Genomic DNA, 24,805 nt, shown 5'->3' on the forward strand with positions numbered 1-24,805 from the left:
TGCCCACTTTCCACAGAGCTCAGCATGTGTACCTAAGGTTCCTAAGCATCACAGAGGCGCTGAACTGCACGGAAGAGGCAAGCTCAAATTTTACAAACCTCTGGTGAGGGGAGCATCACCTGAGGCAGCATATAAAAGAAGACTTCTGTAACTGCCACCTCCTCTTCCCACTGGATGCCACAGCACAACTAAGCAGCCAGGAGACCCCTCAGGGTGACCTGGCCGGACATCCATGAAATTCCCTGCAGTGCTGTGCCAGGCCTTATGATCAAAAAAGGTCTCTATCCAGGTCTCTTATCAGATCAGACTGATATCATCAAGGCAGCCTCACGGCGTCACCTTGTTAGCGCACTTTCATGGCAAGTCCAACTTTGCTGTGGCACGATCCATAACCTCCAACAGCTCTAGTATCAGAAAGTGTTAAAGATATAACATCATCCTCCCGAGGCTCTCTCTCGTCCACCGCCATTACGAGGGTGATATAAAGAGTCCCTCTTTAAACCCTTCAGACAGATCCACCTGTATTCACAAGCTCATTCTCCTCCGTGCCTCAGCAGTGGCAGATCCTGAACCGCGGGACGCATAAGGCTGCCTTTTTTTCCTCTGAAAGAGAGACGAATGAGAATGGAGCTTTTGCATTGAAAAATAAGCTCACAATGCACCCCGATTACCTTCTCAAAGACATTGCGTGCGTGTAGAGACAGTTCAAATGACGCAAAGATCATGTGTGTCATCGGGTGTCAAATAATGCCGATACAGATGCACACATTGTCTCGAAGTACGCAGTTCAAAGTTCCCTTTTAAGGGAAGCCAAATGGTACCTGGGTAAGGGTATAGGAGGTACACGATGAGTTCATAATGTTGTCCAAATTAGGACTTTTTAAAAGCATATTTGAAATGAATTGTTGTGCAGTATGTTCATGATACAGTTTGCTCATAAAAGCTGTAACACCAATTTTCAATTTATAATACTATAATACTGAAGTGGGCGAGGACCCCAAAAAAATAATTACCAGGGATATTATAGTCAAGTAAAATAGTTTTCATTGCTTGAAATAAAATAAGTGTATGCTGAAATAAAATATAAACAAACTTATTTTTTTTTCAGTTGGTTGCTAAAGAAACATCTCAGTTTTTAATTTGATTAACTGAGATAAAAATGAATAGAAACTGTATAGACGTTAAAAATTACAAAGCACAACAAAACCAAAATATGAACAGAAACTTAAATGAAAACCTAAATGTAAATGTAATTTTTTTTTACAAGTTTTTAAGTTGGTTTTATATGCTTAGATATGCTTATGCTTTAGAGCAGTGGACACACACACACACACACTGTGAACACACACCGGGAGCAGTGGGCAGCCATTTATGCTGTGGTGCCGGTGATCATTTGGGGGTTCGATGCCTTGCTAAAGGGCACCTAAGTCGTGTTATTGCCGGCCCGAGATTCGAACCCACAACCCTAGGGTTAGGAGTCAAACTCTCTAACCACTAGGTACTTTCCATTGCGTGCTCTTAGATTTGATTAAACTGCATCACATCTGGTCAGACACAAAACTTCAGATCTCTGAGGTTTGTCAGAGTGAAATGACAGATGTATAAGAGTGGTTTATTGACCGAACAGGGCTCTAATGTATCTAATATAATAGTTGTAAGTAAAATATGATCTGTAATCTCAGAATTGGTCCGTGAACATCCCTTCGTGGTCTGGCTGCTGTTTCAGCCATCAGGCCGTCCAGACTCCCAGAAAGACTACTACCTCACAGCCGAAGCGAACATGTGCATGGTGTGCGGGAAAACTGACTCTTACATCAGGTGTGTCTCGTGCTTCCTTTGATTACTCGAGTTTGTTACTCGCCAAAATCATCTCAACTACTGTCTTTCCTCCTTTAGCATACACGAAGAACATTTTCCACACATTTCTCTTCACATTAGTTATGTACCAACTGAAACTGAAGAAAATGTGAGTGGTGTAGAACTAAATTATTTTAGTAGTTTGTTAATAGTTTAATTACATTTTAGTAGTCAGAAAGCATTTCTAATTGAAATCATGAAACTTATTCAATTTAAAAGTTTAACTAGGAATTTTTTTTTTCCAAATTCAGTTTAGTTTTACCCCAAATTCTGTTTTCAGTTTAGGTTTTTCTGTATTCTAATCATTTTAATTACATAAATCATAATTACAAAGCATGCCTAATTGATTGAATTCATAAAACTTGTTTATGATTTAGAACAAATGTATTATAATTTTTTTTTTTAGACATATGGTGATAATCAAATAAAGGCATGAACCATTAGCAATTTAACTTTTAAAATGTATTCAAATTCAAGTGTAACAATTCATGTTTTTTGGTCAAACAAAGGGCTGAACTACAGAGGTTTAGTTTTAAAATTAAAACATCAAAGAAACGTTAATGTTTTTTTTTATGTTACAGGCTGAGTGATAGGATATTTTGAATCAAAAATAATTTAGCAGATATTGCCTAAAGTATAACAACACCAACAACCAGGTGGTTGACAACTTCTGCAGGTTACATCGTTCATCCATAGAATTATTATTAAAGTCATTGCATGTTGTGATTTAAAATAATCTTTTTTTATTGGGAAGTTAATGCGTACTTTAATGCGTAACTATCCTATATCACTAGCAGTAGAAAACAGGCTCATATGCATGCATATAATACATTTATTACAGAATGTTATGTATTTTAACAATATTGTTCAATAAAACCAAAAGATTATTTATTTTTGATACTTTATTGATCCAATTATTAATTACAAAAAAAAAAAAAAAAGAAAAAGAATCTGATTGCTTGATTGATCATCAAAATTATTTTTTGGATGCTCAGTTAACAAAATGTCCCTAATACGGTTTTTCTTAACTTATGGGGTTCATTGGAAGCAGAACTTGCTCTCTAGATGTGAATCGGTCCAGTCTATGGAATATTTGCCTGTTTTATTTTGCACCAGGAGTCAGATTGCTTGGAAGTTAAAGTAACAGCACAAACAGTTACTGTTAAGTTTCTTGTTAAAATCTAATACTTAAAGTCAAGGGCTTTCTCCGGTCCCCTCAGGTGGAGGAAATATAATTGATACGAATAATTGGTATGCATGATTAGAGGAACTGAACAGCTGATAGATATTTTTGTTGGCATTCATATTTTAACGTGCAGTTCTGATTTGTGTAAGGTTAAGGTTGACGTCTATTTCAACCTTTGCAGGATCTTTAACGAGAGTTATGTGCCACATGGACTGATAGTGCAGGTGTATGCCGAGCGCAGTCTGCGGGGCCTGATGGACTTGGAGCGCTGCTGGCGACAACACTTCCTGACCAGCATGCAGCCACGCCATTTTCCCCCTCTCTGGTCCGTCAACCACAACCATAACAAATATCTGCGCAAGTACGGTGAGGACCTGCAAATCCATCTCAACTGAGCCCCTCGTTACTCAAACAGAAAAAGACTTTGTGCAACAACAGATGGGATAGGAAGGTTTCCACCGCGTGTGCGACACCTTGGTGTCCTTGTCTAATGTTGTTTGAAGTGTGTACCAGAGACCGACTTGCCCTCATTATAGCTAAGGCCTGGTGTTGACTTTCAAATGAGAAAAAACTCAGACTAAACTGCTGGCCCAGATTGACTGGGCTCTAAGGGACCAGATGGAGATTGGGTAAGAGACTCTTTGGGGATTGAAAGCCACTGTAGTGAAAAGCAGAATGTTAAACTCAAGGATGGTGCAAGAACAGAAATGGTGATAGGTAAAATAACAAAACGGCGTAATGTGCACACTTTTTAATGTTTAAAATGTTGAAAAGCATTCTCATTTCCCTGTGAAAAATAGATGCTACTGTATTTTAACTAGCCCAAACCTGCTCTTAATTCTTAATTATGAAATGAATAAAAGATTCATAGCTTACAATTCTTGCAGGTTTGGAACCATATTAAATGTTTTGGTATGTTAAATCAGTTTGCTTTTTGATACTATATAAAATAGCCATTCTTACTTCTATTGGAGCTTTATCATTTCTATTTAATTTCAGGCAGTTATTTGGTTTTGAGGAAAACTCCATTTATCTTTGTAAGTCTGGACCAAATCGAGCATTGCTTGGTACATCATGTCTGTATTATGAAATTATCATTCTTAAATGCTTTTGTGTTTCCTTAATGTAAAATTAATGTTTTTTAAAATAAAAAATGAATAATTTTCATATGTTCAGACTGGATGATTTTTTTTTTTTTTTTTTTTTTTGTCTTTATACTGCAGTTTCACATCCTGAAAAATAGCAGTTCATAAAACAGTCCAACATTCAGTTTTACTGTTTATTACTTTTAAAAAAAAATCCTGTTTCAATAAATAGTCTATAGAAATGTAAGAAAAGAAAAAAGCTTGGTGTTTTTGTCACTTGTCGTATTGGGTTTAAGTGGGGATTCACGTCAGTAGTGACTTTAGCGATTCTGACAATCTTGTACAGCAGATTTAAGGCCTCGGACCCCGAACAATCTGTTTGTCAAATGTCCGTTTTGGATCAGTGTCGAATATGCTACATTTCACAGTATAGTACATAAGTTTAAATCAAACAAAATGGTTTGTTACAAACATCTTGTCACATTTAGGGCCAGTCACAGTATTTAGTTTGGCGGCTAAGTATTCTTTAAGAGTGCATAGCATTTGTCAGGGAAGCAATACATAAAAAGTTTACTTGAACATACAACTTGAGCACAATATTTGTAATGTAAATCGAGTGACTAACAGGACAAAGAAACAACTATAAAATGCCTTCCCTTACTACTCTATTATATAATTAGGAAGTAATCATCGCTGGCATAACATTAGCATGACATAGTAGTAGATTGTCAAGAAAAAAACATTAAAATAAATAATCCTATAGCCTATAATCCTATTTCTAACTATAGACTGGATGTCAATAGTTACTGTTTTAGGTTTTGGTGAACACTCTGGAATGTTATTAACAATATTAAGTGTGTTGAACATCAGGAGTGACAGCCACCATCTGCTGCTTATTGCTTTTGCATTTTTGTATCCTTTCTTAAAGCACAACTGGAATAGTACAGTTCATTGCAGAGGCAGAATAAGGCATACTTTGCATCTGCCAGTTGATCAAATGAGATTGTTTCATTTATATTTTCAGTCTGTTAAGTTAACACGTTTATAAAATTACACTGGTGCTTAAATTGGTTTTGCTGGTGATTTTAGAATGAAATTGGGTGTATTTTCTTTCGGGGTAAACAAGCGGGAACCAACATCATTCTCTGAACTGTCTGCGTATACAACACATGGGCTGCTTTCAAACAAGAGATACAAGTCTGCTTGATGTCAGTTGGCTGGTGTTTTCTGAACTTGAGTTAGGACCAATTGAGTTAGGACCTTGGTACATTTTCACGATTGCTGTATAAGGCAGTTTTCACAGGTTAAGGCTGTTAGGCCAGTTTACGTCCACATGAACTGTACCCAAGCTGCCATTTTCAAATGTACTCTGGTTTGCTTCCTCAGGAGCCCCAGAGTTTGGTAAAGAGCTATTAAAAACAACCAAATGATGTCAAGTGAACCAAAGTCCCCAACAAAAGAGCAATAACCTTGTTATAGACACATTCACATCAAAATGGCATTAACATATTGCCAAACTGCACTTGTGTTTTTGAATTATTCTTAAACTGATAGAAGACTATCAATTAGAATAATGTTCAGACAAAAAGGTTCAGGAGATTCAAGAAATGTCCCAGATTCTACAGTATTGTTCAAAATAATAGCAGTACAATGTGACTAACCAGAATAATCAAGGTTTTTCGTATATTTTTTTATTGCTACGTGGCAAACAAGTTACCAGTAGGTTCAGTAGATTCTCAGAAAACAAATGAGACCCAGCATTCATGATATGCACGCTCTTAAGGCTGTGCAATTGGGCAATTAGTTGAAAGGGGTGTGTTCAAAAAAATAGCAGTGTGGCATTCAGTCACTGAGGTCATCAATTTTGTGAAGAAACAGGTGTGAATCAGGTGGCCCCTATTTAAGGATGAAGCCAACACTTGTTGAACATGCATTTGAAAGCTGAGGAAAATGGGTCGTTCAAGACATTGTTCAGAAGAACAGCGTACTTTGATTACAAAGTTGATTATAGAGGGGAAAACCTATAAAGAGGTGCAAAAAATGATAGGCTGTTCAGCTAAAATGATCTCCAATGCCTTAAAATGGAGAGCAAAACCAGAGAGACGTGGAAGAAAACGGAAGACAACCATCAAAATGGATAGAAGAATAACCAGAATGGCAAAGGCTCAGCCAATGATCACCTCCAGGATGATCAAAGACAGTCTGGAGTAACCTGTAAGTACTGTGACAGTTAGAAGACGTCTGTGTGAAGCTAATCTATTTTCAAGAATCCCCCGCAAAGTCCCTCTGTTAAAAAAAAAGGCATGTGCAGAAGAGGTTACAATTTGCCAAAGAACACATCAACTGGCCTAAAGAGAAATGGAGGAACATTTTGTGGACTGATGAGAGTAAAATTGTTCTTTTTGGGTCCAAGGGCCACAGGCAGTTTGTGAGACGACCCCCAAACTCTGAATTCAAGCCACAGTACACAGTGAAGACAGTGAAGCATGGAGGTGCAAGCATCATGATATGGGCATGTTTCTCCTACTATGGTGTTGGACCTATTTATCGCATACCAGGGATCATGGATCAGTTTGCATATGTTAAAATACTTGAAGAGGTCATGTTGCCCTATGCTGAAGAGGACATGCCCTTGAAATGGTTGTTTCAACAAGACAATGACCCAAAACACACTAGTAAAGGGGCAAAGTCTTGGTTCCAAACCAACAAAATTAATGTTATGGAGTGGCCAGCCCAATCTCCAGACCTTAATCCAATTGAGAACTTGTGGGGTGATATCAAAAATGCTGTTTCTGAAGCAAAACCAAAAAATGTGAATGAATTGTGGAATGTTGTTAAAGAATCATGGAGTGGAATAACAGCTGAGAGGTGCCACAAGTTGGTTGACTCCATGCCACACAGATGTCAAGCAGTTTTAAAAAACTGTGGTCATACAACTAAATATTAGTTTAGTGATTCACAGGATTGCTAAATCCCAGAAAAAAAAAAATGTTTGTACAAAATAGTTTTGAGTTTGTACAGTCAAAGGTAGACACTGCTATTTTTTTGAACACACCCCTTTCAACTAATTGCCCAATTGCACAACCTTAAGAGCGTGCATATCATGAATGCTGGGTCTTGTTTGTTTTCTGACAATCTACTGAACCTACTGGTAACTTGTTTGCCACGTAGCAATAAAAAATATACTAAAAACCTTGATTATTCTGGTTAGTCACATTGTACTGCTATTATTTTGAACAATACTGTATTTACTCTATTTACACAATAATAATAATGATTAATAAGACATTCTTCCTCGGGAAAAAATAAATAAATATTAGTCTCTGCTGGATATGGATTGCAGGATGTGAAAACCAAACCAAGCTTTTCCTTCCACACACACTCTTAAAAATGCTGGGTTGTTTCAACCCAACTTTGGGTCAAATATGGACTAACCCAACTTTTGGGTTAAAAATGTAATTACAAAATTTAACCCATCAGTTGGCTTAGTCCATAATTGACCCAAAGTTGGGTTGAAACAACCCAGCATTTTTTAGAGTGTAGCTCTTCTGTCTCAAAATTGTCCTTCTGGCATGCAGCTGATGGCCTGCTCCAGTGCACAAGACTGTTGAATCTTGGGTTTAAGAACCCTGCAACCTTTGCAGCTCCAAGATACTGTCCAAAGCACTTTGCAGGTGTTCACTCAGTTCCCCGTCTTCCACCAATGCAGGCAAACTGGGAGACACTGTTGCTGAAGTAGCCAGCTTGTTCCTTTTAACCACTGGAGTGCACTGCTCTGGGAGCAAGCCTTGCACCCTTGGAGCTACATAGTCTTGACTGGACACAGAATCTGAGAGGTTCTGCGAATCGCTACCTGTCCTTAGTGTTTCCATGTCAAGGTACAATTTTAGCTTGTTCTGCAGATCTGACCTTTGATCATTTTCATTCTCTGCAACATTTGACAAAGGAGGCTCAAGAGATTCATCTTTCCTGTGAATGGCACCTCCCTTAGTTAACTGGCCGCTGTAGTTTCGTTTAATCCCAGAGATGGTATGCGAGGCGCCACATGAGTTGTGGATAACTTTGCGGGATCCTGACTCATGTTTTATAGTGAGACGTATTGCTCCTTTGCTGCTGGAGCGATATGTCTTGAGGCCAGGAGGTCTGTCAGATTGCAAGGTCCATGATGGTGGAGATGCAAGGCCAGTGTGGACTGATGAGACTTGGTTGTGCTGAGATAAATTCTTGGTCCGGGATTTGAGGAAGGACTCTGCTGAACCACCAAAATAATGAAACCTGTTCACATTTCACTGTTTCAAGTAAGAGTTTGTGTAATCTTTGGCTGTAATTGCAGTACCTCTGTCCTCTTTGTAGCAGAATTTCTCAAATCCAACCCTGGAGGGCCACCGACCTGCAGAGTTTAGCTCTAACCCTAATCAAAGACACCTAAGCAAGCTAATCAAGAGTTATTGTTCAGGGTTTGGACTATATGCTACAGGGCAGTGGCCCTCCAGGGTTTGATTTGAGGAACCTTGCTTCACTAGTTAGAAACAAAAGCACACAAAATAATCTTGTGCCTTGTTACCTGGTTCTCTTCTGGCTCTGCGTCTGTCCTCTGCCAGAGAGACTCTCTCTGATTGGAGAAACAAACGCTCTAGCATCACCATCTCTGCTGATGGGCTCTCCTGCTGAAGAAAGCAATAACAACTCAGACCTGCCACCTTTTATATTTCAAAGAACCAAAATGATGTTTAGAGTTTCAGAACATTGACTTTGGTCAGTGAATCTGAATTAGTAAGTAGCAAGTTTTTTTTTTTTTAAATATATAAATGACACAATTTGTTACCTGGGATTCAGCCAGAAGTTGTTTCCTGTACTTGTTCAGCATGTCTTTGATTCGTTTCAGCAGAACAACTGAAACACACTCAAACTGCTTGTCCACTGCACAAAGAATGACAGATATTTTTTCATGTTTAGTTTACTGTTGAGTCTATTATAGGACAACAATTTTATTAAATATTGCCAAATTCAAACTTCCTGACTGAGTCAAACCTGAGTGAAAGTCAGCCTGGCTGGGCAGAGATCTAGCACAAGAATGGTATGGCAACAAATGTCTCAACGCATCCTCCACTGAAACAAACGGAGCTGAAGTGTTTGGGTTGAGAACAGCATTGTGGTCCAAAAGCATCTGCTGTTTGAACCTGCAAATGCACACACCAAATAAAAATGATAAAATAGTTTTTTCTGTACATTAAATAGCTACTTTGTGATTAGTTGTATTTGTTAATTTGTTTTGTCTTTCAAACATTTGTTTGGTGTCTCTCTATGGTGTCCTAGACAAAGCAAAAGAATGCCATATCTTGCTCTTACTTCACTGCTAGTGGAGTCTCACCTTACATGAAGATGATAATGATGCTATCCTCCCAAACAGACATTCAGGCAAAACCCCTCCTATTGCAGTTTTCAGTCTTATTGTATTAGTATGTAGATTAGCTCATTATCAAATGGTCAGCTTGTCCATGGGCCTAGCTGGATTTTTATTTACAAAGGTAAGAGACTCTAATCCAGTGTTTCTCACCCTCACCCGAGGTCACTGTAGCCACCAGATCCAGTCTGTATCCAGATCAGATGGTCACGGCAGTCACCCGGATCCAGTACGTATCCAGACCAGATGGTGGATCGGCACCTAGAAAGGACCTCTACAGCCCTGAATGTCAGCGGAGACCAGGACAACTAGATGAGCCCCAGATACAGATCCCCTGTAAAGACCTTGTCTCAGAGGACCACCAGGACAAGACCACAGGAAACAGATGATTCTTCTGCACAATCTGACTTTGCTGCAGCCGGGAATTGAGCTGCTGGTTTCGTCTGGTCAGAACCTGGTTTCTCCCAAGGTTTTTTCTCCATTCTGTCAACGATGGAGTTTTGGTTCCTTGCTGCTGTCGCCTCTGGATTGCTTAGTTGGGGACACTAAATTTCCAGCGATTTTGTCGACTTGATTGTACAGATACCATTTAACCTCTTAAGCTGCACCCCCCGACGCGGGTGAACTGAACTGAGCTGGATGATGACATCCCTGAATTCAATGATGAACTGCAGTTTTCCATTATTGACTATGGACTATTTTCCTAGTTAATGCTGTTCAGTTGTTTTGTCACAATCTGCATTGTTAAAAGCTCTTTGTAAATAAAGGTGACCTGACTTTTTCCTGGAGGCATACCAAAAGTACACATTTTCAAACTCTTCCTAATGCTTCCTAATCAAACAAATGATTATCTGCTTACCTTTGTCTAACACACCAAATACCGGACTTGGAGTCTTTACTAAAGACTCGATAAGTTGCAATACATGCAATTTCGGGGGAACTGTGAGTTTGGAACCATTGATATTGAGGGCTCATATTCCCACTGTACCCTTGTCCCCTAAAAGTGTAGCCTAATCTTAAATATTCAGCAGATACTTATATTTAAAGTAACTTATAAAGTAAAATATGTTTTGAGTAACCATAATAGTGATAGCTCATTGTTCCTTACAAGGATTGCAACCTCAACCTTTTTTGATGTTATCAGCCTTGAGCTTTAACCACCATATCATATTCAATCTCTAATCCATTTTTATTTATAGTATTTATGCTGCCCAAAGTTAACATGCTTAGTTTATGTTTTAAAGCAATGCTTACAAGCTTCTCATGGTGCCATTTGGACTCAGTATTGCACCTTTATATTGTCAATGATTGTATAAAAGCTGCTGTTACTCTTCTGTTTTCTCCAACAAGTTAGCAGGCAGACTGAGACATCTTTATTCTGGTTGTCCAGTCATGTCTTGTATTGATTTCTTGACTTTGCAGTGCCTCTCATTGTAATACAGAAAAAGAGCTGTCTTGTTCAGGACTTACCTCCACCTATTAGGCCTAATGGCCTTGCACTTGGTGGTGGTTTCATTGTTCTTTCTTAAAGTTTGTCTTTCATTATTGGGAGTTGTACTGGAAAGATCTAAATGGTATTGATGAAATGAATGGAGGCATTCCTTTGGTAAGAGGGATCCAGTTGTTCTCAAAACCAGCAAAAAAATACTGACAACAAATGTATGGTTTGGGGTATGACTCGGAGACAAATAGTTCCTTTTTTGTGAAAGAACAAATAGCAGTTCCTCAAATTGTTCCTGAAACAGGAACTAGTTCCTGAAGTGGGATCTATACACTGATGTTCTCTCTAGGGCATGGGGTGTCAAACTCAGCCTTTCAGTAAAAATGTGTGTAGTTTACAAATAATCCCAAAGGACTTGATTAGTTGGATCTGGTGTGTTTAATTAGGATTGAAGTTGAGATCTTAAAGACTGTGGTCCTCCAGGAGCTGAGTTTGGCACCCCTACTCTAGGGAAAATCTTTTGTGTTAAGAATGCACTTACTCTGGCTGCATTTACACTTGGTATAACCCTGCAAAACCCCACCCTACTTTCTCCTGAACTGTCAGAAGAAAGATAGAGGACACCAGGCCACGGAGCGCTAGTGAGACCCGTACTACTAACACCGTGTCTACACCAGATGTGACAGTTGTTGCACTGCAACAGCTTGGGGCCCTTCCCAATGGACTTGATAAAGTGACTGATTTGAACTTTGTGTCAGTACGTCATAAACAGAACAAGGCTATACTATACTGCCTGGGATTTGTTGTATCGCGATGCGCCACAATTAGTGTAGACAGCATCCCTGACTATAATGGGTTCTATGGTCTGTCGTCTCACTGTGCCGTGTTGCTCACGTCTGGTGTAGACATGGTTTAAGACTTAATTAAATATTGCTTGGGAAAGAGAGATCCAATCAGTTAACCAGAAAGAGAAGTCTCTTGATGTTGCCAAGTGTAAATTTGCTTTTGTATGTAAGGCAGGAGTCTTTACACCTGTTCCTTGAGATTGACCAACCTACAAAGTTTAGCCCCAACCCTAACTAATACACCTGAATTAGATTTAAGGAACACTTGATACTTACAGAAACGTGTGTTGATGCAGGACAGGAACTGAATTTAGTGGAAAAGTAGCTATCTGGGAATGGGATTGAGCATTCCTAATGTAAGGTGTCTTGAAATGTGTCTTTTATTCCCCAATCATCTGGTCTGTTCCAGGGTGCCAGTATCTAGTCCCCATTCCCCCAATTTCAACCGGAAAGTGATTTTAAATTACACAGTTTCCTGCATACCCTAACTACAGCCCTGTCTACGGCTTTTTCCGGCATTCATACTGATGTCTACATAGAATTAGTATCTTACTGAATAAATCTATTTTTACTTACCTGTGTTGCCTCTTTGCTAGTCTCAGCTTCTCCTCTTTTGGATCCACGCTTGCAGTAGAAGTCTGAGACACGGAAGGAATTTTAATAATGGAATACTTAGAATCTGGAATTACTTTGTTTTCAGAATCTCTTTGAAATATCACATCTTCCTGAAATGTAGCATGATTTGACTAAGCCTTAATTTTTCATTTAAAATATTTGCACCTGGACCTGGTTCTTCTGGAGTGCCGAGTAGGTCTCCTTGTCCTGGGCAAGCAGTCTGGGCCCGAGATGTACCTTCTCCTGTGACTGATGCTGATCCAAAGAGATTATCCCACTGTTCCTAAGGACTGTGAGCTCTAATCAGGGGAGGTATACATTTGAAGCCAAATGAGTGAGTGATTATAAAAATGTTTCTGTCAAATACGTTTCTGTCTACTGTTTCTGGGTAATTGAATATGCTTTCTAACAAATACAGCAAGAATATCATTGCAGATGAAGAATTTACCTGTGTCATGTTCATAATACTGCTGCTTGTACACATGGGCTGTTGACTCTGGGGTTCTGCTAAGTTCAGTTAACACATGGCTTCGGCCCAATTGCTCTGGATACATAAACAACTTCTCTGAGGAAGAGGAAGTTCTCTTACTCTTTACTGGCACCTCCTGACACTTGGGTTCAGCATCAAGACCAATCAACATAGAGGAATCCTGCTCATCTGAGACTGGGGGTGTTGTGCCCTTCATGTTGTCTGTGTCTGAGGTCTGGCCAATAGGAGTTTGCAATAGAATATCAGTGTGTTCTGAACCATGGTATGCTGGCATAAGGATATCTTCACTCTTACAAAGTGAAGATAAAGTCTCAGATGTAGTCAAGGATGTGAGCAAATCCTCAGCTTCACCTACAGCAGAAGAGATGTGGTTGTCCATTTGCATAAGTAGAGTTGCAGCTAACGAATCTTGGCTGGCTGACAGTTTTAATGGACACTGCAGGAAAAGACATATATTGTGTATTTACTGAATAAATATGAAATACATTCCTAACATGTTCTTACAGTTCATGTCTGTGTTTGAATGAAATTGACAGAGCACAATTTAATTTACCTGTTGTTGAGGATGTACTAAAGCCTGATTGTGATGCAATAGATTATGTTCTCCTTCAGTAAATTGTTCTTCTCCTGTCTGAGTGATCAGTTGTGGGGATAATGACAAAACTGTGTCAGGGTCACAACTAATATCTGGTGATGACTGTAGTAGAGTTGATACTGGAGAGGGCAGAGAGTGAGTCTCAGTAAGGGGTGCTTCCACTGAAGTTGGCAGAAGCAATCTGCTCTCCTGAAGTGAATAAACACAGTGAACAAATGTATCAAGCTACACGTATGTTATGAAATGCAACAGTGCTTTCAAAATTGAATGATAAATAAGACGTAAAATTCTCTTTGAGAATATAAAGTCCATTTGTAAAGTCTAACATTGTTACAACAGAATGTGACAGAAACTCACTTGAAACGGTTTGTTGACATTCTCCTGTTGATGATCTGTTGTTCTCTCAGGCAAGAGAAGCACGGAATTCTGGGTACGACACACCTTTCCCTCAGGTCCCCCTATTAGAGCACTTTGAGGCACCAAAGGCAGACTTTGCATCACTGACTGACCATTTACTGTTGGTATGGTGGTCATATCAGGAATAAGCATACTGGCATTATTAATCAGTGTGATTTGGTTTGCAACATTGTTTTGAACTACCGCATCATGCTGCCCCTGCACTTGAGGTGCATAGGTCCCTGCTAGCTGTGTTGGCATCTGGAAGACTGTAGGAGGTGTTGACCGAATTGGTAAGGACCCTGTCAGAAGAGACCCTTGTTTGAGGGTGAGTTGTCCAGGTGGGGAGGTGAAAATCGGGCTGAAGTTGATTTGCCTTGGTCGTACAGTCACTATATGAGAACTGTCAACATTGAGTTTGTTTGACACCTGATTGCTTGGTGTTTTAAGAATACACCTTGGTATGCTGGGAGATTGGGACACAGTTGTAGGTGTTTGGCTTGGCAGAAAGAATTGTCTCTGGCCCTGATAAGGATCCTGGGGCTGAATGACAATTGGGCCTCTCTGACCAACCAGATTGAAGCTAACAGGTTTGCTGACACTTGGTGTGGACTGTTCTTGTAAGGACTGTTTTGAGCCAACAGACGGGGATAACAAGACACTCTGTGATGTATTTGTTGAGATGAAGGCAAATCCTGGCCTGGGACTGAGCTGAACAAATCTGGGTTGGAAGTTGACTGGGAACTTAGGCTGAATGGGTAGAGGAGTTTTTTGTAACATGACCCCTGATGGGGTAATTGTTCTAACGGTGGAGGCCAACACCTGGTGATTTGTGAGGCTTGGTATGGTCTTTTGGATAATCATGCTGGTGCTTTGTGCTGAATTAATAGAAAAGGATGCCTCAAGTGGAGGTGTGGGGAATACATTCCCAGGGAGTAGATTCATTAACTGGGTTCCTGGAGGCTTGAGTGAGGGACAGCCTGGGCCAACAGCTAATAAAGATGGCTGAGGAGGCTCCACTGCAGGTTGAGTGGCCTTTGGTAAAGAGATCAAGCCAGGAGCGGTCAGTGGTTTGGAGAAATATTGCATTGCAGGCAAAGGAAGGGATGTGCCAGACAAACCAAGCTGGAGAGTTTCTGCTGTCTGGGCAAGTCCTGCTTCAAAAGCGAGAGTGTCCTCAGTGATGTCAGCCTCCTGGAGACTCTGCTGGAGAATGTCACAGAACTCTTCTGACTCTTTCTGCTGTTCCACTAGTTGGACATTGGGATCTTCTTGCGCCTCTGGACCTCCACTTCCCAGAGAGGATCCCGGTGATGCCAGCAGTGCCTCCTCCAGAAAGGAGAGATCCACACAGCCAGAGACAGGAGTGTCCTGAGAACTAGCATCATCTGCTAACAGAGATGCAGGGCTCTGCAGAATGGTCACAACAATCATGTTAAAGATTTGTTAATCTGTTAAAAGAATTCAAACAATATTTAAAGCTTATAGTCACAAATCCATTCTTTTGGTACTAAATAAGTGGGGTTTGTTAGGCAGACGGGCATGTTCTGGGAGGTCCCAGCTGAAACAAATCTAAATGCTCCCTCTTCCATGGGGAGAGAGGTCTAGACTCACTGGAGTGTCTGTGAAGAGTGACGGCTCTCCAGAGGATGAATTAATGAGTAAGTCTCCACTTGGCAGCTGTTTGAACAGAAGGGAGGAGGGACAGTTAATTGCATGTGGTAATGTTATAGAACTTGTATTTGCACGCAAAAATGTATACAAACAAACACAAGTGCTAAGGTTCTTCTAAGTTATCAATCTCTCTATGACCGTCTAAAGTGCGGTAAGGTTCCAAAATGACCACAACTGAAACAAGTTTTGAAAAAAGAAAATACTGTAACAGGTAGTCACTAATGTTATTAACATTAAAAATTAAATCCACACGGTAATATTATGATAACACCATACCTCATTTGTCCCATGAAGAAAGTCATTGAGGGCTTGAGGGTCACTGTTTTAATGTAAACATTTAGAAATTAACATATTATCAGAATATCTTCTGGTGTGACTGCTTTAAATATAAGACATACAAACAAAGAGAATGTAATCTATTGGATGAAACAAGACTTACCATAAAACATCAAGTAAACAAGTACCATCTTCTTCCTCCATTTCAACTAAACAAGAAGTTGGATTGGAATTACAAAGTTATGATAAAACTAATTGAATTTTTCTTTGAGGAAAAATGCTTTCATTATTTAATATTGAATCTAATATGTCAATACTGTGTTCATATAGTATTTCATGTACAGTTCTTTATAAATGAACTCAAATCCACTTATAAAAGGTAGGCTATACAACTACTATGATGCCAAATCTCTAGTACATCACTATTATTGCAATGTATCATTGAGATTAAACCACATGGTTCATATGTAATAATCTGGGTTTTGTGAAGTAACCTAACCTTTTATTAGGGTGGCTCCATTCAAAGCAGGGAGAGAGAGTTTCTGTGGACTTCAATGACTGGATTTCGATGATTGGCTGTGAAGGAACCAGAAATTTGGACACATGCTTTTGAGCGGGGACATTATTGAGTTAGTAATTGTGAGATGTACAAATAGTTAAATAGTCGTTGGAAGTGTATGGATGTTGAAAATTAAATGGCTTGACTGAAAATGAGCAATCATACTAGAGATTTTTGGTCAAATAATCTACAAAATGTAACACCTAAATTAACTGTTAATTTAGTAAATATGACTGGATCAGCCTGAAAATATTGCAGCAATGCAAGTTGTTTTATTAAAAGTAAGATTATCTAATGTTTTGGTCAATTATAATGTTAAATTTCAACTACAAATCCAATTCCAAAGTAAGTGGGCTGGTTGAAAAGATGGAATCATATTAATAATGTTGCACACTGCTATGCCCAAACCTTAAAACAAGTTCCAACTATGTCCAAATCGACTTGGGTGCTAGAACTTACTATCCTAAAATATATTAGAGTATACTTTTTTTTTTTAAATTCAGTGTCATACTGTCAACTTGAAATTCCACTGTTAATTTGCATATAGATACATAAACATTTTCCATCAAATTTCAATAATATCTATTGAATAGCCCGTGAAAAAAATAATAATACACATTTACAGTGCAACAGTTTCTTTATAGCCAATATTATAATAGGCTACATTTTATACAGACTCCAAGAATATAATTGCATATAAAAAATAAAAAAAAAGCAACCAGAATATTTAATATGCACTACGCATGGACTGTGGTCAAATGCACATCATCCGCGCGCTTTCGCATGTTCAGTATCCGTTCATTGCGCAGGGTACAAATCGACACCTTTGCCTCGGTCGAAATCCATCTCTAGTAAAAAATAAAATAACAAAAAAATTGTCAGACACTTCCAGACACTTAGATCTCCTGCAAAGACACTTCGGTCTTATTTTTTCTTTACCTACATCCACATACTCGCTGCACATACTGGATATAATAATTCCAGACTGACAGACTGTTTTAGAAACGAATCCTACATTTAGCTGTTCATACTCAGAAATGGCATGTACGGTCACGTCTGAGTCTCAGTGTGAGACGGAAACAGCTGAGGTTTAAAGGGATGCTGCTCAGGACGCGGCTCGCAGGAGGTGATGCGGACGCAAAAGCTCTTCACCTGAACACACAGCTGCACATGTATCTCATCATATCTCCTGTGCCGCGCTATAACGAGCAGATTCTGATGCAGTATTTTGCAGAGGAAAAAGAAGAACTCACCAGCGTCTTTGTGCTTTATTGTCCTTTCAGACGGGCCTGTGCGCCATCCATCCGTACCCACATGCTCAGGGAGGAGGGGGAGACGTGCTCGCGCGGGTGGGTGACAAACACGGAGGTAGCAGACACAGAAAGCGCGTGTGCATGTGCTGCTCTTCACTCTGTAGCGACACTGGAACCCAGTGAGGGACCTTCACGGAAGCGCGCTGCTTTTCACATGCTTTGATGCATTTGGAAACACTGTACATAATGGTAATATTGACCTTGACAGATCTTATTCTGAGATCAGCTGACTGAAAATGTCAATCTCTCTTTTTACCAATATAGGTTATTCTGCTCCAGAGACTAATGTATAGGGTTGTGACTATGAGGTGCCGTTTGGTCAAAAATTCTGCATTTAACTACCAAAACAAATACATTTTGCGAGATTTATTAAGTTATACTATATTAAAATAAAAGACCTATCTATATATATTTACATTTGGATTTAAGGTTCGAATTTATTTGTATATATTTAACATTTAGATTTAAATTCAAGATGTCAATTTAGAAAAAAAAAACATTTAGATTTAACTTTGGTCTTTTATTTTGATATAGTAATAAAAAATGCATAGCGTTTCTTTAGATAAATCTTGCAAAATGTGTTAATGGTTGTTGAAACCTGACAGAATTTTTTTTTTTCCTATATATATATATATATATATGTGTGTGTGTGTGTGTGTATATGTGTGTGTGTATATATATATATATATATATATATATATATATATGTTTTGTGGTCTAAATATTCTTTAATGAATTCTGATGTTAAACTCATGTAAACTTTTAGAAAAAGATTAGATTTTGATTTGAAATTTATTGCAAATATCTCATGGAAATAATGGCTCCCCCAATAGTCCATATGTTTACATGCATACATATACAGTATATACTGTATAACACATAATTTACATTATATTAACCCATAAAAGTAACACACACACACACATATATATATATATATATATATATATATATATATATATATATATATATATATATATATATATATATATATATATATATATATATATAAATAAAGCGTGAAGAGTAGCGGCCCTAGTACTGAGCCTTGAGGTACTCCATACTGCACTTGTGATCGATATGATACATCTTCATTCACTGCTATGAACTGATGGCGGTCATATAAGTACGATTTAAACCATGTTAATGCACTTCCATTAATGCCAACAAAGTGTCAATACCCAGGGTTCCCTTTAAATTGTGTTGAACTTTCTACTCCGTCCATTTGAAATGTTTGTTTGAGCTGCGGCCTCTACTATACATGACATGAATTTGTTTCATTCAGCCAGGTTTATTCGTTTCACTTTTGGTGTGAGAGTACTTTTAAATTTACATTTACATAATAACACCATTGCCCTTCATAGTACTTTATTGTATGTGACATGTAAAATGTGTTGTGAACAGTATTGGTGAGTTGATCTTTGGAAATTTGTCCATCTATGTTCACCATCATAGTGGCCTGAGGGTTTTCATTTTTGAGGCAATTTTAATTTTCTGGATAAAATATTCCTTTAATATCAATTCATCATTAATCGCATATTAGATTCCTAACTGTGTAAAGAGCAGCATAATGAAAAACATAGCAATAAAATGTAAACCTGGGCTAGTTCCTAATCACATAGGAAAATTGACAAAGGGCAAAAACACAGTAAAGGGATTTCAGTCTAATTATACAAATGTGTTTTGCTCTAGCAGTTTTTTTTTTTACTTGTAGATATTGTATGATAGTTCTTCTTCTTCAAAAAGAAAAGAAATCACAATTTAGGTGGTTGAAACATCCAGTAATTAATACAATGGCAACCTTTTAGCTTGATCTTAATTTGGCCAAATTAATGTGTGATTTTGTAATGCTTAATTGCACTTATAGTTTTCTTTCATCATCTTGTGTTAGAGATCCACCTATAGGAGGGGCATCCATGCCTGACCTCTGCAGATACATCCAATTGCTGGCTTGACAGACAGAAGTGTGTCTGCCCATTGACAGGTAAGGGGCTGCCCCTGAAACGAGTGCACAAAGCTCCTGCCCACGCTACCTTTCCTTAGCTGACATTCACTTCTCACGATCTCTGCACTTACTCAGCTTGGTTGGATTCACTTCTGTTTCTTCAGAAGGACATGTTCCCATATCAGACCAGACATGACAGTCTTTTTATTCAGCCTTAGGTTAGTTGTGTTTCGCATCCTGAGCCACCCAAGGTCTCGTCTTCAGGCTGCCCACCTTTTTTCTTTATCTCACCTGCTCCCCTTTCCACAGATGCCCTCCACAGATTTTTCTCAGTTTTCCGCTGGTATGACACTCTCTAAAACTGCTGCTTCTCCCGGGGATAGCTTATCAAACTCCTGCCAAGCGATGTGTAGCATGACTGAGGACCCTCACCTGTTCTGCGTAGTCTGCTTTGGCAATGTCTCTTGACTGGGCTGACCAGCCCAATCCTGCATCCCCCAAAAGAGAATACCAACGAGGGCAACCTGCTGTTCGCTAATGAACTGGCTGGTTTCGGCGACAATGATGTTGCGGGATCTCTTGGGGTCTCAGAGGATGAGGAGGCCATCCCACCCTCTGGCCTTCCCCAGGCTAATGCCCTCGCATCCTTACCCCAGTCCATCGTCCTGGACTTGTGAACGAGTGGCTGCTCACCTCAGCATTGAGTGGCCAGCTCCACAGAGTACCTCTGACCAGAAGAGGGATGCTTATTACTGGAAGCTGCTGGGACACCCTCCCGACCAGAGGAAACCCATCCTTTTCCCCATCCTTTCAGAATACACAGAGCACATGAAGCATTACTGGGGCAATCCACTCAACCTCAAACACGGTGTCACGGGCCTCAATGTAAAGGATATGCCAGCGCTCGACATAGGTGATCACCCTGTTATCTAGCCATCAATCGCCAGACACCTTACTCTCGTAGCCGGGCTTGCCATACAAAATTGACCATTTTTCTGCCTCAGTTCACCAGGCCACCTACAAGTCCTTGGCCTTGGCTGTCAGGACACTTTGTTTTGAACAAACATTTCAGAAAATACAATTTCAGAATGAAACCGATGGTTCTCTCTTTTGTTCAGTATTCAGTTCTCATCGATCGATCTCAGAGATGCTTTTTCTACATAAGCATTTATCCTCCGTTTCCAAGGCATGTGTCTCACAAGTCAAGGAAGGACCGAGGGTACAGTACATGTTTCAGACTACAGGGTCTCATGTCCTGCCTCTGGGCCTACTGCGAATGTGATTGTTCATGAAGTGTGTTTTATCTCTTCATTTCAGCCCCTTACGTGGTCTCTGCAGCTATGTCACAGTGACGCGCTCATGCACAGCACCGGTACGCCACTGGAATGCAGAGTTTTACACTCATGGGACCCCCTTGAAGCCTTCAGTTGCAGAAAGTTGTAATGACATAATAATCTTTAACGGGATAGTTGATGCATCAATCTTTTTGCCTCACGCGAATACGGCCATTGTCCTATGTTCATCAGTGTGGATGCACTGGCCCATCTATGTTGCTGTACACACTTCCTCTAATCTGCCTAATATCTCCTACTCTGGTCAGGGTGGAAGAACAGAGCACCCATGTGGCCCATAAAATTCCTCTTCTGTATGCCCAGCCGTTGCCCCTCCATTACTCGTGGACCTCATGTCCCAAGTGAATGGGGAAATCTACCATCCTAACCCAGACTGGGTGGCCCTCGGGGCTTGGCCCGTGACAGGGCAAACTTAAACACACTGTGGATCCCATAATTTAAGATATTTTGGATGAAAACTGGAAGGCTTTGGACTGTCCCTTAGACTGCCAAGTAAATTACATTGTCAAGGTCCAGAAAAGTATGAGAAGCATCATAATAGTCCGCCATCAGTGGTTCAACCGTAACATTATGAAGCGACGAGAATTAGTTTCCACCTAATTGTTGAATAAAGTCGTTATTTTTATTTTCTTCACGTTCAAATCTTATAAAAATTGAGTCATCCTACTTTTAAAATCACTTGCTATGACAACTAATAAAAAGCTTAGTATCAAAAAAAATTTCAAAACTTTAAAAAAAAAAAACATTACTGAAAGAAAAATGGGACATTTCATATCATAATAAAATAAATTATTACACAATTATGGTCTCCTGTCTGAAAAAAAAACCTGCATGTGATCTGGCATTTCTTTATATTTACACGGTTTACTAAAGCTGCTTAAATATGCCATTAATGTACAGACACAAAAAATATATAGTGTATTTTATAGCCTACAAATACAACTGATGTAAATGACAAAAACAATGTTTAAAAGGGTCATATAATGTTGCTAAAAATAACATTATTTTGTGTATTATTTGCCTCATTATACATTATTCTATCTCCTCTATGCCCCATATTTCTGAAACATGTAGATTTTTATAAAACTCTTTGGTCTGAAAAGCAAGGTGTGCTCTGATTGGCCAGCTATCCAGTACATTGTGATTGGACGAATGCCTCAAGCATGTGACGGAAATGTTACGCCCCTCACCTTACTGTGATGCTTGTCCCGGTCAGAACACTGGTGAAACAGGAAAATAATAATAAAACCCATTACAAAAGAGCCATTTGTTGCATCCAGTGGGCACGTAATTATGGATTATAATGAATTTTACAGTCTTTTTAAACGTTGTGTTGCATCTCGCTGCGTAAACATAAAACCATGTCTATATTTTATGATCTGAGAAATAACAAACAAGTGCTACTCTTCTGTTCAAAACTGGCGTTTGAATCATCAGTGGCAAATCATTTAAATATGAAAAAGTTCTTACAGACTGTGAGTCAAAACCGAGCGCCAACAAAGATGTGACTAAAACTGCAATTCATCGACTGACCGCTTGAGGATGGCTGCAAAAGGGAGGTAGCCTCATAGACTTCCCATGTTAAAACATCTGCTGGTGGTTACAGCCTAGTTATAAATAATTATTTATGTCTATATAGCTAATTTTGCCCTTCATGACAACTGTGAGGGAGATGAATTTATTCATCCATTTAAATTATATTAAGCTTTAAAGTTCTGCATAATTAAGGGCGTGGCCACTTGAGTGACAGGTGCTGTCACCTCAGCCGAGCTAGGTGGGCGTGGCTTCAGCAACCAGCTCCCGCCTTTTTGCCCATCGTTCATTATCCGAGGGTGACGCGCTGCCGAGATGGCGAAGGCCGTTATACGTTAACTTTGAGCTTTAAAAAAACGCTCTTCAGAAATCTGCGTGTGACGTCACGGACACTACGTCCATGTTTTTATACAGTCTATGGTCAAAACAACTGGCATTGTAGTCTTGAGATTTTAGTCTCTGCAACTTTAGGGATCTTATCTGTGCACGAACAGCTTCTAACACTCCAAAAAGAAAGGAGAACTTGAAATCGCATCATATGACCCCTTTAAGGCTGATGTCTCTATTCATTTTCACAGAAGCAAAGCTGTAGATGTTATAAATAAAAACAGTCAACAATGTTATTGAATAGAATATATTACAATTGTTATTGCATGACCTACACAGATAAAACAGTCTGAGATGCGTCTATTTTTTTTTTTTTTTTTTTTGCATTAGTAGTAAATCAAGACTTTTCAAGTTCTCTTATATATATATATATATATATATATATATATATATATATATATATATATATATATATATATATATATATACAAATAAGTCAGCTAGTGTCCGCTATGGCAGTTGTTCCCAACCTCGTTGCTGAAGACCCCCCAAAACTGCACATTTTGCATCTGTCCTTTGTCTGACACCCACTTCAGATCTGGGAGTCTCTACTAATGAGCTGATGAACTGAATCAGGTGTGTTTGATTAAGGAGACATGAAAAACATGCAGTGTTTGCCTCCAGGAACCACTGCACTATGGCATGCATGAGGAAGCAATCATCATCAGAGAGCGTGTGCGGAGGCTGAGCGGACATCCACGTGCCTCCCATTTTTTGTGGTCAGTAGGCTTCAAAAGCAACAATTGCACATGCGCAGGATGTGTGAAACCCATTGGTACTCGCAGGGCAGAAACAGCTCTGTTTCCATAAGTAGTAAATAAATTGTGATCATGGGCGAGGCTAGCCCCTTTTTAGGGGTGCTTCAGCACCCCTAAAAAGAAGCTCAGCACCCCTAAAACTTGGAGTAAGAAATGTTGTTATTCAAAAAAATGTGTTCATCTTTTACAAGGTTAAATAATGTCCAAAACATACTACATAGTTTGTGGTTTAAAATGTATGTGTTAAGGATGAAAATGAAAACATCCCCGCTTGGCAAATGTTGTCATCCTCTTCTCTTCTTCTACTTCTCCTCTGTACCTGCACCACTCAGCACGACCGTCATCCAGCGCCAAACACACGCACAGTGAGAACCCGTTGTGTAGTTGCTCCAAAGCTGTGTCTCACACTTCTTTCCTTTAACCTAGAGTTGTTCCGATTCCGAAACCATATCGGTGAGTACTGGAGTCAGTATCCTGAATCACAATGGTACACCTATAATGAGTGTTTATTTTCGGACTATTTTAGTCCAGCGGGTCGCCGCCGCTGTGGAAGAGCACAGCACCCGGGTGACTCGTCCATAGTCATAAACGGAGAGAAGTAGCGCCGGTTACAATGTTCTTCCGCAAGACGCATGCAGTTCTGTTTATTAACTGCTAGAGCCTGAAACAAAAATAGTAGCGCGACAAATAAACTGCGTACCTGTGTAGTGCGTACGTGTATCTCTGTTGTTAAAGTTTATCGTTAATTTGATTCTCATTTTAACAATCGGGAGTCATGTAAACATAATTTACAGAAGATTAATTACATTTTGTTGTCCAAGTACCTGTTACTTTGTTCAGTGACAATAAAGTTGAATCTAATCTAACCAATCTGATGACTATTGATACAAAAGGAGGCACATGTAGTTAACGGTCAGGAAAACCAGCTGAGTGAAGAAAGTTGTGTGTTTGTTACCGGGAGCTGTCTGTGTGAACCCTCACAATTAAGCTGTTGTTCTGAAAAGGTTAAAAAGAAAAAAAATCTGGATTTTGGAGTTAGTTGAATCAATGTTAAAATGATAAAGTTATTTTTCAATAGACATATTTTTTGTTTT

At 39.3% G+C, this 24,805-nt stretch overlaps 1 protein-coding gene across 3 annotated transcripts in view; it reads right to left on the minus strand.

Moving 5' to 3' along the window:
• The window catches only part of LOC128031375 (BRD4-interacting chromatin-remodeling complex-associated protein-like), a 28,017-nt gene extending 10,259 nt beyond the window's left edge, over positions 1-17,758 (minus strand). Inside the window, exons 1-14 of one of the 3 annotated variants that reach the window (XR_008188082.1) lie at positions 17,677-17,758; positions 16,364-16,440; positions 16,028-16,073; positions 15,865-15,907; positions 15,529-15,594; positions 13,876-15,324; positions 13,477-13,707; positions 12,882-13,359; positions 12,599-12,732; positions 12,395-12,456; positions 9,160-9,308; positions 8,954-9,048; positions 8,693-8,795; positions 6,341-8,380 (exon numbers count right to left, since the gene is read on the minus strand). Coding sequence is in view for 2 of the 3 variants with exons in the window: in XM_052619591.1 (XP_052475551.1) it covers positions 7,749-8,380; positions 8,693-8,795; positions 8,954-9,048; positions 9,160-9,308; positions 12,395-12,456; positions 12,599-12,732; positions 12,882-13,359; positions 13,477-13,707; positions 13,876-15,324; positions 15,529-15,594; positions 15,865-15,907; positions 16,028-16,068 (3,483 nt within the window). In the remaining variant the exon portion in view is untranslated. Of the gene's footprint in view, positions 1-5,928; positions 8,381-8,692; positions 8,796-8,953; positions 9,049-9,159; positions 9,309-12,394; positions 12,457-12,598; positions 12,733-12,881; positions 13,360-13,476; positions 13,708-13,875; positions 15,325-15,528; positions 15,595-15,864; positions 15,908-16,027; positions 16,074-16,363; positions 16,441-17,676 lie in introns of those variants that run through there. The other 2 variants (XM_052619592.1, XM_052619591.1) reach the window with 2 other exon arrangements.
• Positions 17,759-24,805: the final 7,047 nt, after the last annotated feature.

Source organism: Carassius gibelio, chromosome A17, assembly GCF_023724105.1.
Source record: "Carassius gibelio isolate Cgi1373 ecotype wild population from Czech Republic chromosome A17, carGib1.2-hapl.c, whole genome shotgun sequence".
Lineage (NCBI taxonomy): Eukaryota > Metazoa > Chordata > Actinopteri > Cypriniformes > Cyprinidae > Carassius > Carassius gibelio.